General features: G+C 63.6%; 1 protein-coding gene across 1 annotated transcript; it reads right to left on the bottom strand.

Annotated features, from left to right (window-relative positions):
- Nucleotides 1–326: 326 nt before the first annotated feature.
- Nucleotides 327–12,170, bottom strand: LOC130604680 (polyhomeotic-like protein 2). The gene is given in 16 exon segments (XM_057419408.1): nucleotides 327–358; nucleotides 361–470; nucleotides 2,387–2,700; nucleotides 2,787–2,928; nucleotides 3,033–3,147; nucleotides 3,253–3,382; nucleotides 3,518–3,726; nucleotides 4,772–4,889; nucleotides 5,810–6,123; nucleotides 6,719–6,917; nucleotides 6,987–7,091; nucleotides 7,553–7,708; nucleotides 8,609–8,686; nucleotides 8,763–8,921; nucleotides 8,992–9,179; nucleotides 12,017–12,170. Coding segments are annotated over 15 exon segments (2,325 nt in total). The 5' UTR covers nucleotides 9,136–9,179; nucleotides 12,017–12,170.
- Between the last annotated feature and the right edge of the window lie 1,372 nt (nucleotides 12,171–13,542).

Genomic DNA, 13,542 nt, shown 5'->3' with positions numbered 1-13,542 from the left:
CCAGGAGCCCAAATCCCAGCCGGGGAGGGGGCCCACGTTAAGGCAACCATCCTGCTTCGCCCTGCCGCTGTGGGGGGGGGGGAAATAGGGGGAAGACGGGGGGGTTGTGGGGACCCCCCTCCCTGCCGGGGTATGGGGGGGGGGGCTATAGCTGTACGGGTTATTTACACACCCAGGGGCACCTGGGGTTGGGTTGTGCTCAGCAGTGACCCCCACCACCACCACCCCCCCCCCCCTTGAAGGCAGGCAGGGGTTTGGGGGGGGTGTGTGATGGGATGTGGGGGGGTGTGAGAGGGGGTGCCCCCCACCCCCCCACCCCACCGGCTCTAGGAGTCCTTGAGCATGCTGATGCGGCACAGATCTTGAGGGCCGGCCCCAGTTTGATGTTCATGGTGCTCATGAGGTGATCCTCCTTGAGCAGCAGCAGCGCCTGCCCGTCGATCACCCCCAAAACGGGGTCAGAGATACCCCAAAATGGGGACAGAGACCCCAAAATGGGGTCAGAGATACCCCAAAACAGGGACAGAGACCCCAAAATGGGGTCAGAGATACCCCAAAACAGAGACAGAGACCCCAAAATGGGGTCAGAGATACCCCAAAACAGGGACAGAGACCCCAAAATGGGGTCAGAGATACCCCAAAACAGGGACAGAGACCCCAAAATGGGGTCAGAGATACCCCAAAACAGAGACAGAGACCCCAAAATGGGGTCAGAGATACCCCAAAACAGAGACAGAGACCCCAAAATGGGGTCAGAGATACCCCAAAACAGGGACAGACAGAGACCCCAAAATGGGGTCAGATACCCCAAAACAGAGACAGAGACCCCAAAATGGGGTCAGAGATACCCCAAAACAGAGACAGAGACCCCAAAATGGGGTCAGAGATACCCCAAAACAGAGACAGAGACCCCAAAATGGGGTCAGAGATACCCCAAAACAGAGACCCCAAAATGGGGTCAGAGAGATACCCAGACAGAGACCCCAAAATGGGGTCAGAGATACCCCAAAACAGAGACAGAGACCCCAAAATGGGGTCAGAGATACCCCAAAACAGAGATAGAGACTGCAAAATGTGCTCAGAGATACCCCAAAACAGAGACCCCAAAATGGGGTCAGAGATACCCCAAAACAGGGTCAAAGACCCCGAAATGGCCTCAAAGATACCCCAAAACAGGGTCAGAGACACCCAAACACAGGGTCAGAGACCCCAAAACAGGCTCAGAGAGACCCAAAATGGGATCAGAGATATCCGAAAATGGGATCAGAGACACCCCCAAAATGGGGTCAGAGATTTCCCCAAAATGGGATCAGACACCCCCAAAATGAGAGCAGATACTGCAAAATGGGCTCAGAGATACCCCAAACGGGGTCAGAGACCCCAAAACAGGATCAGAGATATCCCCAAAATGGGGTCAGAGATACCCCAAAACAAGCTCAGAGACCCCAAAACGGGCTCACAGATACCCCAAAACAGGGTCAGAGACCCTAAAATGGGTTCAGAGATACCCCAAAACAGGGGTCAGAGACCCTAAAATGTGCTCAGAGATATCCCAAAACAGGCTGAGAAATACCGCAAAATGGGATCACACTCCAAAATAGGGTCAGACACCCCAAAACCAGCCTGCACCCCATGGCTGTGGGGTGCCCCTCACTTGAGACCCCCCCCGGGCTCACAGACACCCCAAAACCCATCTCCCACACCAGGGTACTGGGGTGCTCTTATTGCTCTTCTCCCTCCACTCACCCCCATGGTTCTGGGGTGCCCCTCACAGAAACATCCCAAAACCACCCCAGCACCACCCGTATGTAGGTGTCCCTCAGGAACACCCCAAAATCCGCTTCCCCCCTTGCCCTATGCCTGCTCCTCACCCACGGGCTCAGAAACCCCCCCAAACCATCCACCCTGCGGTTATGGGGTACCCCCCTTTGCTGCTGCTCATCCTTTGCTCAGAAACACCCCAAACCCACCCCTCACTCCATGCTTATGGGGTTACCCCTCTCTGCTCCTCACCCCAAACCCACCCCTCACTCCATGGGTATGTGGACATCCCTCTTCACTCCTCACCCCAAACCCACCCCTCACTCCATGCTTATGGGGTTACCCCTCTCTGCTCCTCACCCCAAACCCACCCCTCACACCATGGTTATGGGGTTACCCCTCTCTGCTCCTCACCCCAAAACCCACCTCACACTCCATGGTTATGGGGTTACCCCTCTCTGCTCCTCACCCCAAAACCCACCTCACACTCCATGGTTATGGAGTTATCCCTCTCTACTCCTCACCCCAAACCCACCTCTCACACCATGGGTTTGGGGTGCCCACCACCCTCTTGCTCAGGACCATCCCCCCCCAAACCCCACGGTTTCGGGGTGCCCATCCCCGCTCCGCACCGGGCAGCGAGCGGATGAACTCGTAGACATCCTCCACGTTCCACTTGCTGGGCTCGCTGGGCAGGAAGCGGTGGCCGATGCCGGGCAGGTCTCGGACGTGCACGTCGGGGAGCTCCATGTCCCGCAGCTCCAGGTCGCGCTCGCCCTGGCGCCGGCGGGAGGTGGAGGAGCTGGCAGAGATGGGCGACAGCGGCTCCTCGTAGCTGGAGTTATCGGAGCAGCGGCTCGAGTCCTCCTGGCTGTGGTTGAGCTGCAACGACGCCGTCACGGAAAGAGGCACCGAACCCGGCGGCAGAGACACCGGCGGCTGCGGGGACGGAGCAGCGCCGGCCTCATGTGGGTGCATTTCCCCCCCCCCCCCTTTGTGTTCTAAGGGGTGAATCCCACCCTCACCTGCTTCTTGGTGTCTTTGCTGAGCGCGGGCAGCGTCCCCTTGCAGGCGCGGCGCCGGCCGTGGGGGGGGCCGCCGGGTTTCTGCAGCTTGCTGCGGTCGGGGTGGAACAAACCCACCCGCTTCGTGCAGCCCACGTTGTACCTGCGGGGTGGACACACACACACACACACACAGAGAGAGAGGGGGGTCAGGGTCCCACTGCGCTATGGGGTGCGCTGGTTAGGCTTTCGGGGGTGTTTTCGCACCTCTTGGCACAAGCCATGGAGCAGAAGCGCTTGGAGCGCTTGAACTTGTAGGCGAAGTCGACGCGGCCGCAGAGCTCACACTTCAGTTTGGGGGGGTTCCCCTCCTCTTTGGATTCTGGGGGGCGCGGAGGGACACCCAGAGAGAGAAACGCAACCAGCTCAGCCTTAAGGACACCCCAAGCCCAAGAGCACCCCCTGGGCTCGGGGGGCCGGGCGCTACCTTGGAGATAGGGCTCCTCCATCTCGGAGTCGGTGGTGGTGGTGTTGTCTTGCGGCGGGAGCTTCTCAGCCAGCAGCTCCTGCGCATACTTCTTCTTCAGGTTCCCCACCAGCAACGAGGAGCGTCCCACCTGCGGCGGGACAACACCAATGGGTGCCCCCTAAACCCCCCCCCCCCCCCCCCCCAAGCCACACACACACAATCCAGGCTCAACGGAGCCAGGAGGGGAAGAAGAAACCAAGGATCCACGAGGAAATAACGTTACCGGGAACGGTTCTGCCCCTTCCTGGATGACGAAGCCCTCGATAACGTGGGTGAGGATCTGCGGTTTCACGATGGCCTGAGGCGGTTTGTTCTCACCATTATGGGGGGCAGCGCCGGCGACGGTGGAGGCAGAGCTGCCGGTGCCCGAGGTCATGCCGGGAACGCTGGCGAGGGCCGGCGGCTGGGCATGAAGGCGCTCTGCGGGCGGCTCTGCCGGGGGAAAGGGGGGGCACACACACACACACACGGTGGTTACGGGGGACGCGGTGACGCCGGCGCTGACGCCGGCATTACCATACAGCTGGGCGGCGGGGGGCGGCGGAGCAGCTGCTGCCGCTCCCGTGCGGGCCCCGGAGCACCGGGTACAGCCCCAGGGCGCTGCGGTAGAAGGAAGGGGGGGGGGGGAGGCGACATCCGAACCCCCCTCGGTAGGGCAGAGAGAGCCACGAACAGCCCGGTACACACCGGAGAGCCCCGGTGGGACCCAGGGCGGCCCCAGAGCCCCCGAACCACCCCGGTACGACCCGGGGTCCCCATGTAAGGCCCGGTGTGTCCCCGTAAGGCTCTCTCCGCCCCAGTGAGACCCGTTACACCCCGGTAGGGCCCCGTTCCCCCCCCGGTGCGGTCCCGGTAGGCCTCGCTAGGCCCCGCTAGGCCGCGGCACCTTTGTCCGGCGGCGGCTCCCGCTCCCCCCGGCCCCTACCTGCGCCCAGGCCGGGGCTGCGGAACCGGGACCGGCAGCGGGGGGTGGCGGCGACGGCGGCGGAGGGGGGGGCGGATGCGGAAGTGAGGTCAGCGCCCGCCCGCTACCGCCGCCGCCCCGCCGGGCCGAGTCGGGCCGGGCCAGGCCGAGGCGCACCGAGGCGGGGCCGGGGCCGGGCCGCACTCACCGGCGGCGCTCAGCGGCTCGGCGGCCCCATGGCGCGGACAAAGGCGGCGCAGGGCGGGCGGCGGCGGCGGCGCAGCGCGGACAAAGGCGGCGGCAGCGGCGGGGCCGGGCCGGGGCGGCGGCGGCGGCTGCTGCGCGGGGAAGGGCGGGGCCTGGCGCAGGGCACGCCCCCTGCGAGCTTCTATTGGCTGCCGCCGCGCGCGCGCGCCCACGCCGCCGGGGGGGGCGTGGCCTCGGGGCGGGGAGGCGTGGCTTAAATGGAGGCGTGGCTACAGCTCCGGTGTCCCCTTCCTCGTCGCCGGTACCGGGGGCGGGGGGGAAGACACGGGGGTGATTGGGGGGGGCAGCGCCGCCCCTAGGTCTTACCGTGCGCCGGGGGCCGCTCGCCGTCGGGGGGGCCCGGAGGGGCGGCGGGGGGGCTGGCGGCGCTGCTCGGGGCCGGCGGTGGGTCCCGGCGGGAGCCCTCGGGGACGGCGGGTGGGGGCTGCGGGGACGGGGGACATGGACACACACACACACACACACACACACACGTGTGCGGTCAGGGGGGGCCTGCACACGCGTGTGGGGCAAGCAGGCAGGTGTGTGCACACACACACATCCACACACGTGTCCACACACAATGTGCATGCTAGCATGTGTGTGACCTGGCACACGCGTGCTCACACTTACATGGTGGGTCTGTCACAAGTGCGCACACACAGGTACATGGCTCACGCCCACGGACACACGTGTATCGTGCACACAGACACACGTGTGTGTGCATGGACCCAGCTGACACATGCACACATGTGTGCAAGGATCCACCACACACGGCTCATGCACAGAGCGGGTGCATGCACACCACCACCCCCTCCACGTGCACAGCCCCCATGCATGCACATGTGCAAGGACACGTCTGCACATGGGTGTGCACAGCCCAGGCACACACATGCAGGGGTGAGGCAAACCTTCACACACGTGTGCATGGATCTGGTACACCTGGATTAAGCACACATGCACACACATGCAGAGATCAGGAGTACATGTGCACATGTATGTGCATAGGTCAGGCCACTGGGCTCACACACAACGTGCATGGACCAGGTACATATTGCACATGCATACGCATGGACCAGTGACCCGTGGATCAAGCACACATGGACACAGATGCGCATGGATAACACACACGTGCACAGATCAGGTACATGTGTGCACACATGTGCGCCAGATGCACGCACACGTGTGCAGGGACCACTTGTACGCACACACATATGCAGGGCTCTGGCCTGTGTGCACGCACACACATCGGGCTCACACACACACACACACGTGTGGGGCTCGGGCACACCTGCACCCCCTCACTGTTGCACACACTTGTGCGGGGCTCATGCCCCGTGGGGGGGGGCCCGGGGTGCCCCTCACCGTGGCGCCGGGCGGCTGCAGCTGCAGGATGACGGCCGAAGCGTGCTGGAACTTGCGGGGGGCTGCGTGGCCATTGGGGGCGCTACCGTCACCCCCCGGCCCCAAGGGGACCCCGGCCTTGGGCTGTGGGGCTGGGCCAGGGCTGGCGGGGGGCAGCGGATGCAGTTGGGGGGCAGCAGTGGGGGCCGGGGGGGGCTGCCCGCGGGGGGGCAGTGGCTGCTGCTGCTGGATCACAAACTGCTGCGGCTGCTGCTGCGGCTGCATCGGCTTCGGCGGCTGCTGCACGAACTGCGGGGGCTGCAGCGGGGCGTAGGCTGCGGAGACAGGGACCCCCCTTTGGCACCAGCACCTCGGCCCCAAAGGACCCCAAACCCCAGGATCCCCCCCCACCATAAGGCTGCTCCTCAGTCAGGCATCCATTCACCCTGGTGCCTATTGACAACCAGTTCCTGCTGTGCCTGCAGGAACAGGAACAGGTTCCCCCCCTTGTGTCCCCTTGATTTTGTGGGCGACACCAGCACAGCACCCCCAGGCTCCATCACCCCATAGGGTCCCCAGGCCCACACCTCACTGCTCCAACCCCCTGCACAGGCTCACCCCAGGGACCCCTGTAGGTGCTCTGGGTGCCAAGACCCTCGCGGGCACCCTCAGAGAGGGTGGGTTGATCTACGAGCACCCAAATACAAGCAGGAAGCCAACGCACAGGCAACACCAGTACAGATCATCATTAGGTTTCCGGGTGAACACCCCACACAGGCTGCTCTGCTGAGGGTTGAGCTCTGGCTGCCCTGACTTTGAACCCCCGAGGTGGGGATGAAACCCCCTTGGAGTGGGTTTTGGGGATGCCGCCCCACACAGGGCACACAGCCCCTCATTAGGTTTCAGAGTGAACGCGGCCGCAGCACTTACCTGTGGCAGTAGTGGGGGCAGCGGCGCGGGCCATGGGGTGGGCACGGGCGTCAGGGGGCTCAGCCTTCTTGAGGTGCTCAGTTGGAGGGTCTGGGGGGGGTCCTCGTGGGGGACCAGCACGCGGGGGTGCCCCGCCGGGGGGCTTCATGGCCAGGGCGGGGAGGTGGGGGCCAGCAGGGCGCAGGGCCAGGCTGTGCACCTGCAACGGCAGTGGGTCAGGGGGGGCCAGGGGTTGTTGGGGGGCTGGGGTGGGGATTGGGGGGCTCACCTGGGGGGCAGCAGGTGGTGGGGCGGGCGGTGGGGCCGGTGGTGGGGCTGGAGCGGGGCTCTCGGGCCGGACGGCGCTGACGGGGCCCGTGGGTGTGAAGATGAGCTGGGGGGCAGAGAGAGAGCATGCAGGACCCCGATGTGGGGAAGACAACCTATTTGTGTCCCATTTCCTCCCTTCCATGTCCCTATGGACAGTGGGTCCCAAGCAGCCCACAAGCCCTGGCCACCCTGGTGTGGGACAACGCGTCCCACGCAAGCCACATGCATGGGTACCCAATGGGTCAGGGACCCTCTAGGGTACTAGCCACTCTGCAATGGGACCATGGGGACCCCATGAGTCCTGGTCACCCCACAGTGGGATGATGAATACCCAATAGGTCCTGGGCACCCCATAACTAGATGATAGGCACCCTAATGGTCTTGACCACCCCACTGCTGGATGATGTCCACCCTGCAGGGTCAAGAATCCTCCAGCTGTGCTACCCACCCTACAATGGGACCATGGGCACCCATACAAATGAAAGAACACCCAATAGGTGCCGGCCACCCCCGGTGCCCCCTTACCATCTGTGCCCGCAGGTACATCTGGGCCTGGCTGGCGGTGAGGGCGGGCGAGGCAGCATTGCCCAGCAGCACAGCCTGTTGTGCCATGCCGGCTGCACCGGGTGCCACGCTCTGCGCCCGCGTCAGCAGCTGCGCTGGTGATGGGGACAGGTTCATCTGCACCGAGACCGGGCCGGTTGTGCCGTGTCGGGGTATGGGGAGGGGTGGGATAGAATCACAGAATGAGCCAGGCTGGAAAACACCTTTAGGATCATCCAGTCCAACCGTTCCCAGCACTGCCAAGGGCACCACTGCCCCATGGCACTGAGGGTGTGTGAACACTTGCAGGAACGGTGACTGCAGCCCTGCCCTGGGCAGCCTGTTCCAATGCCTGAGCACCCTCTGGGGCAGGAATTGTTCCTCAGCTCCATCTAAACCTGCCCTGGTGCAGCTTGAGGCCGTTTCCTCTTGTCCCATCCCTTGTTCCTTGGGAGCAGAGCCCAGCCCCTCCTGGCTCCATCCTCCTGGCAGGCACTTGTAGGGAGCCATCAGGTCCCCCCTGAGCCTTCTCTTCTCCACACTGAACCCCCAGGTCCCTCAGCCCTTCCCCATCACACTTGTGCTCCAGGCCCTGCACCAGCTCCGCTGCCCTTCTCTGGCCCTGCTCCAGCACCTCAGTGTCTCTCTTGTAGTGAGGGGCCCAGAGCTGAACACAGGATTCGAGGTGCAGCCTCACCAGTGCCCACTGCAGGGGCACAATCCCTGCCCTGGCCCTGCTGCTGCACTGGTGCTGATCCAGGCCAGGATGCTGGGGGCTTCCTGGCTGCCTGGGCACAAGCTGCTCATGTTCAGCTCCATCAATCAGCACCTCCAGGTCCTCTTCCATGAGCAGTTTCCAGCTGCTCTTCCCCAAGCCTGGAGTGTTGCAGGGGGTTGTTGTGGCCCAACAGTGCAAGACCCAGCACTGAGCCTTGTTGAACCTCATCCCACCACTCCAGCCTGTCCAGATTCCTCTGCGGAGTATTCTACCCTCCAGGATGGGATGGAAGGGATGGGATGGAAGGACTGAGCACTCACCGTGGGCTGCTGCGCCGGTGCTGGTTGGGTGCCGTTACCCCCCGAGGAGCTGCTCTGCCTGTTGGCTGCCAGACTGGCCTGTGAACAGCACCGAGCGTCACCCTCCTGCTGCCCTGCAGCACCCATGGGTGCCACCAGTGCTGTGAGCCCTTACCTGCTGCACAGCGGCCAGGCTCTGGAGCTGGGCACTGGTGAGGTGCTGCTGCTGCAGCGCTGCCGTCTGCAGCATGAGGTGCTGCTGCTGCGCCGCGTACATCTGCTGCAGGTACTGCGCCGCCGTGTTGGGCTGCCGGTGCAGCGCCTGCTGGATCACCTGCAGTGGGGGGTGATGTGGGTCCTGGGATGCACCCCCAAAACCCCAACCCCGGACCCACGTCCCTCACCTGCACCGTCTGCCGGTCGGGGATGCCGCTGTACACGGAGATCTGGGGCGCCGCCGGGCGCGCCGTGCCGGTGCTGTTGGGCGTCGTGGCGGTGCCGCCGGCGCTGCTGGAGGCCGGAGCTGCCGGGAGCTGCTCGTTGTCCATGGCGCGGAGCCGGGCGCCGTGGGGCTGCAGGGGTCAGGCGGGAGCTGTGGGGAGATGGGGGCAGAGTTACGGTGGTGTGGTGCATGTGGGGGACACAGGGTGTGGTATCACTGGGGGTTACGGCCCTGCTCTGGGGGCTGAGGGATGGAGGAAAGGGCTGGCTGGAGAGAGGAGGAGATGAAGGCATGGCTGCAGGAGGGACAGAGGAAGGATGGGAGGAGGAGGGGGATGGATGGACAGAAGGAAGAAGGGAAGGGACAAAGGGCAAGAGGGAAGAACAGAAGGAGGCCAGGAGAGAAGGAAGTAGGGAAGGGATGGAAGAGAACAAAGACCAAAGGCAGGACGGAAAGAGGAAGGGAAGGAAGGAGGAGTGGATAAGGTGAGAAAGTTGGTGCTGTTCAGCCTGGAGAAGAGAAACTGCGTGGAGACCTCAGAGCAGCTTCCAGTGTCTGAAGGGGGCTACAAGGATGCTGGAGAGGGGCTCTTCATTGGGGACTGTAGAGATAGGACAAGGGGTGATGGGTTTAAACTGAAACAGGGGAAGTTCAGGTTGGAGATAAGGCAGAAGCTCTTCCCTGGGAGGGTGCTGAGGCGCTGGCACAGGGTGCCCAGAGAAGCTGTGGCTGCCCTATCTATAGCAGTGTTCAAGGCCAGGTTGGACACAGGGGCTTGGAGCAAGCTGCTCTAGTGGAAGGGGTCCCTGCCCGTGGCAGGGGTTGGAACTGGAGGAGCTTTAAGGTCCCTTCAGCCCAAACCAGTCTGGGATTCTATGACAGAAGGAAGGATGGATTGACGTAGGAAAGGGATGAATGGAAGGAAGGACAGAGAAACAGAGAGGAGGACAGGGATAGAGTGTAGGATGGATGGACCATCGGAGGAAAGGATGGGCAGAAGAAAGGAGGAAAGGTATTGAAGAACAGAGTAAGTACAGATGGAAGGACAGGAGGGACCAATGGAAGGACAGAAGGGCAGACAGAAGGAATGAAGGCTAGATGGAAGTAGGAGAGGGACACAAGGATGGAAGGAAGGGTGGACAGTGGGAACGGACAAAGGGGAGGAAAGATGGAAGGAAGGACAGACAGACATAGGAGAGGGATGAATGGATGGAAGGAAGGGGTGGAAGGACGGGAAGACAACAGGGACAGAGGGCAGTGCCACCATCACCACAGTTGCCATGAGGCTCCACGGTCACCAACAGCCACCCATGGCCACCGCGCTCACCAAGGAACCTCTGTTACCTGCCTGTGACACCCAGGACAGGCAGCCAGGCCATGGGTGCCACCAGGATGGGTGTCACCACCATGGCCCAGCAGTGCAGGGTGCTGCAGACCATGGACAGCAGCCATGGTGGGTGGTTTGGTGGCCAGGGCCCTCACAGCAGCCACCTCCAGCCCCAGCTCAGCACCCACACATGGCAATGACGTCCCTGCCTTGGTGGCCTGTGTCCTCTGAGGGTGTCACTGTCCCCAAGCCTGGGGTAGGATGAATGCATGCCCAGGGTGGTGTCCCCACCACTGCCTCACTCCATGTCCCTGCACACGGCCCAGCCTCAGGCCTGTCCCTGGCTAGTGTCCGCCACGACCAGGAGGAAGTCTGGGAAGCGTTTCCATTTGGGAAGCCATGGACACATTTCCTCACTGGTGGCACTGGGTGACACGGAGCCATCACAGTGACCGACACAGGGGGACCATGCTGCGACAATCCAGAGCCAATCCCAGCAGGAAGAGCCCCCATCACTCACGCGTCATGGGTCTGAGCCCCCCATCCTCACGCTCAGCAACCCTCTTTGGGGGAAACCCACTTCTGACCCCCCAAAACCCACCCAAAATTAACAAAACCATGAGGAATTCCTGTACTGCTGGGGGGGGGTGGGGGGCACAGAGCTGGAACCCTCCCAAGCTGAGCCCATAATGAGGGTGGCAAAAGGATGGGGGCAATTATAGTGGGGGGGGTGCTTAGATGGAGGGTGGGCTGGGATAGAAGGGGAAAATGGGAAAGAGGAGGATGGGCTACTGGGGAATGGGATAGAGGGGGGATGGAATAGCGGGGGGCATGATGGGATAGTGGAGGAAAGGATAGGGATAGCGGAAAGGGAATAAGATGGGGGGAATGGGACACTGTGGGGGGAGAATGAGATAGCGGGAGATGAGATACTAAGGGGTGTGGATGGGATAGAAGGTGTGGGATACGGGGAGGTGTGTGTGCTGTGATAGAGGGGGTAGGACACTGGGGGGCAGGATGCACTGTAGAGGGGGGTGGCTGGGAAAGAACACGCAGGAAATGGCACTGCAGGGGTATAAGGTGGAACAGCGAGCGCTGGAATGGGAATGGGGGACAAAACAAGGGGAGGGGGCGCAGGGTAGTGGGGTATAATGGGGGGGGTATAACCAGGGTGTATAATGGGGGAGGAATATAATAAGGGGGTATAGGAGGGGTAACTACAATAGGCTATAACCAGGGGGTGTAATGGTGAGCTCTATAACAGAGGAAGGGCTATAACCAGGGGGAATAGACGGGGGGGGGGCAGGCTATAAAGGGGAGGGGGGCTATAAATAACTAGGGGGGGGAGGCCATAAAGGGCAGGGGGGCCTTAACAGGGGGTTATAACAGTGAGAGCTATAAAGGGGGGGGTTATGAGGGGGGAAGAGGGCCGTAAGTGGGAGTTATAACGGGGGGGGCTATAAAGGGAGGGCACAATGGGGGTACAACAGGGGCTCCGGTGTTGGCCCGGCCCGCGATGGGTAAACTGAGGCACGGCGCAGGGCGCATGCGCGGCCCCCCCTCACCTCACACACACTCACACACACACCCCCCCCCTCACGGGCCCCGGCCCGGCCCAGACAAAGCGGCCGGGGCCCGGTAGCGGCGGCGAGCGCGGTACCTGCGGCCCGTTCGGAGCGGGCCCCGCCGGGCGCGGCCATGTCGCGGCGGGCAGCGGGGGGTGTCCGGTTGTGCCGGGGTCCCGGGGCCGCTCCCTCCTCCCTCAGGCGGCGGCGCGGCGGCCCCGACGCCAGAGCTCATTTGCATTCCTCCGCGCGTCACGTGGCACAGCCCCGGCCAATCACGGGCACGCCCGCCACGGAGGACACGCCCACCGAGCCCCGCGCCCGCCGCGCGACGGCGGCCGCCGCTCGCGCCTCGCCATGGCAACGGGGGGGGGGCGGTCGCCATGGTAACGAGGGGGGGGGGGGGGGCACACACGACCCGGTGCGGGGGACACCGGTACCGGTGATGTCCGGGACCCAGCACCGGGTGCAGCGGCGGAGGGGTGGTCCCTGGGGTCATCCAGGGTCACCCGGGGGCGCCCCCGGGGATGCCCGGTGCCGGTACCGGAGGCCGCTGCTGCCCCATGAGGATGCTGGCCCCGGTCCGGGGTCATTCAGGGTCAGGTTGGGCTAATACCGGCGCTGTGCCACGGTGGCACCGGTCCCTGTGTCCCCTGGGGTTATTCAGGGTCACCCCGGGGGTGTTCGGAGCCGGGACCGGCCTGAGGCCGCACCGGAGGGGTGGTGGCACCGGTCGCCGGTGTTGACCGGGGTCATTCAGGGTCACCCCGGGGGTGCCCATTGCCGGTACCGATAAGATGCTGCACCGGAGGAGTGGTGACACCGGTCCCCGGTGTCCCTTGGTGTTGCCTGGGGTCACCTGGGGTCACGCCGGTGCTGCCTGTGGGGGAGCGCAGGGCCGGTACCGGCAGGATACCGGTGTCCCCGGTGCTGCCTGGGCTCGCTCCGGGGGTGCCCAGGGCCCGGTCTCACCCGGTACCGCGGTGCAGGGTTGGTGGCACCGGTTCCGGTGCTGCCTGAGGTCACCCCGGTGCTGTCTGGGGTTCACCGGAGGGCCCGGGACGGGAACCAGCGGGGTTGGTGGCACTTCGGACCCATCCACCCGCAGCGGGTCCGGGGATGGATCCGGGAGGGTCCATAGATCCGGGGGGGGGGGGGGGCATGGAGAAGGGGAGCACCCGCTCCGGATGGGCTCGGGGGTGCAAAAGGACACGAGGATTTGCAGTGGGACCCCTTTGGGGGGGCACTGGGAGGTACTGGGGGGAGCAGAGGGGTTGGGCGGGCACTGGAGGGGTCCAGGGGAGGCTGTAGGGGCTATGGGGGGGACCCCAGGGAAGCGAACTGGGGGTGCTGGGCTCCTCTTTGGGCTTCACGCTGCTGCCACCTGAGGGCGCAGCCGCCCGCGCCGGGCCTGGGCCCCCCATGGTGAGACGGAGCCGCCCCATTGCTCCGTGGCTCCAATGATTCCTTGCTCCATCGCTCCCAAGCTCCCGTTCTCTCTTTTCCCCTTTCTCCCCCCTTTTTTTATTTTATTTCCCCCCCTTTTTTCTCTTTTTCCCTTTATTATTTCATTTATTTTTTTACATTTTCTCATTTCCCCCCTTTTCTCCCCTTTTTCACT

This window comes from Pezoporus wallicus, unplaced genomic scaffold (genome assembly GCF_028554395.1).
Source record: "Pezoporus wallicus isolate ANWC-B61680 ecotype Strahan unplaced genomic scaffold, APGP_CSIRO_Pwel_v1 contig_11183, whole genome shotgun sequence".
Taxonomy (NCBI): Eukaryota; Metazoa; Chordata; class Aves; order Psittaciformes; family Psittacidae; genus Pezoporus; species Pezoporus wallicus.
Note: the sequence above shows the minus strand (reverse complement) of the source record. Positions and strands in the feature narration are given on the sequence as shown.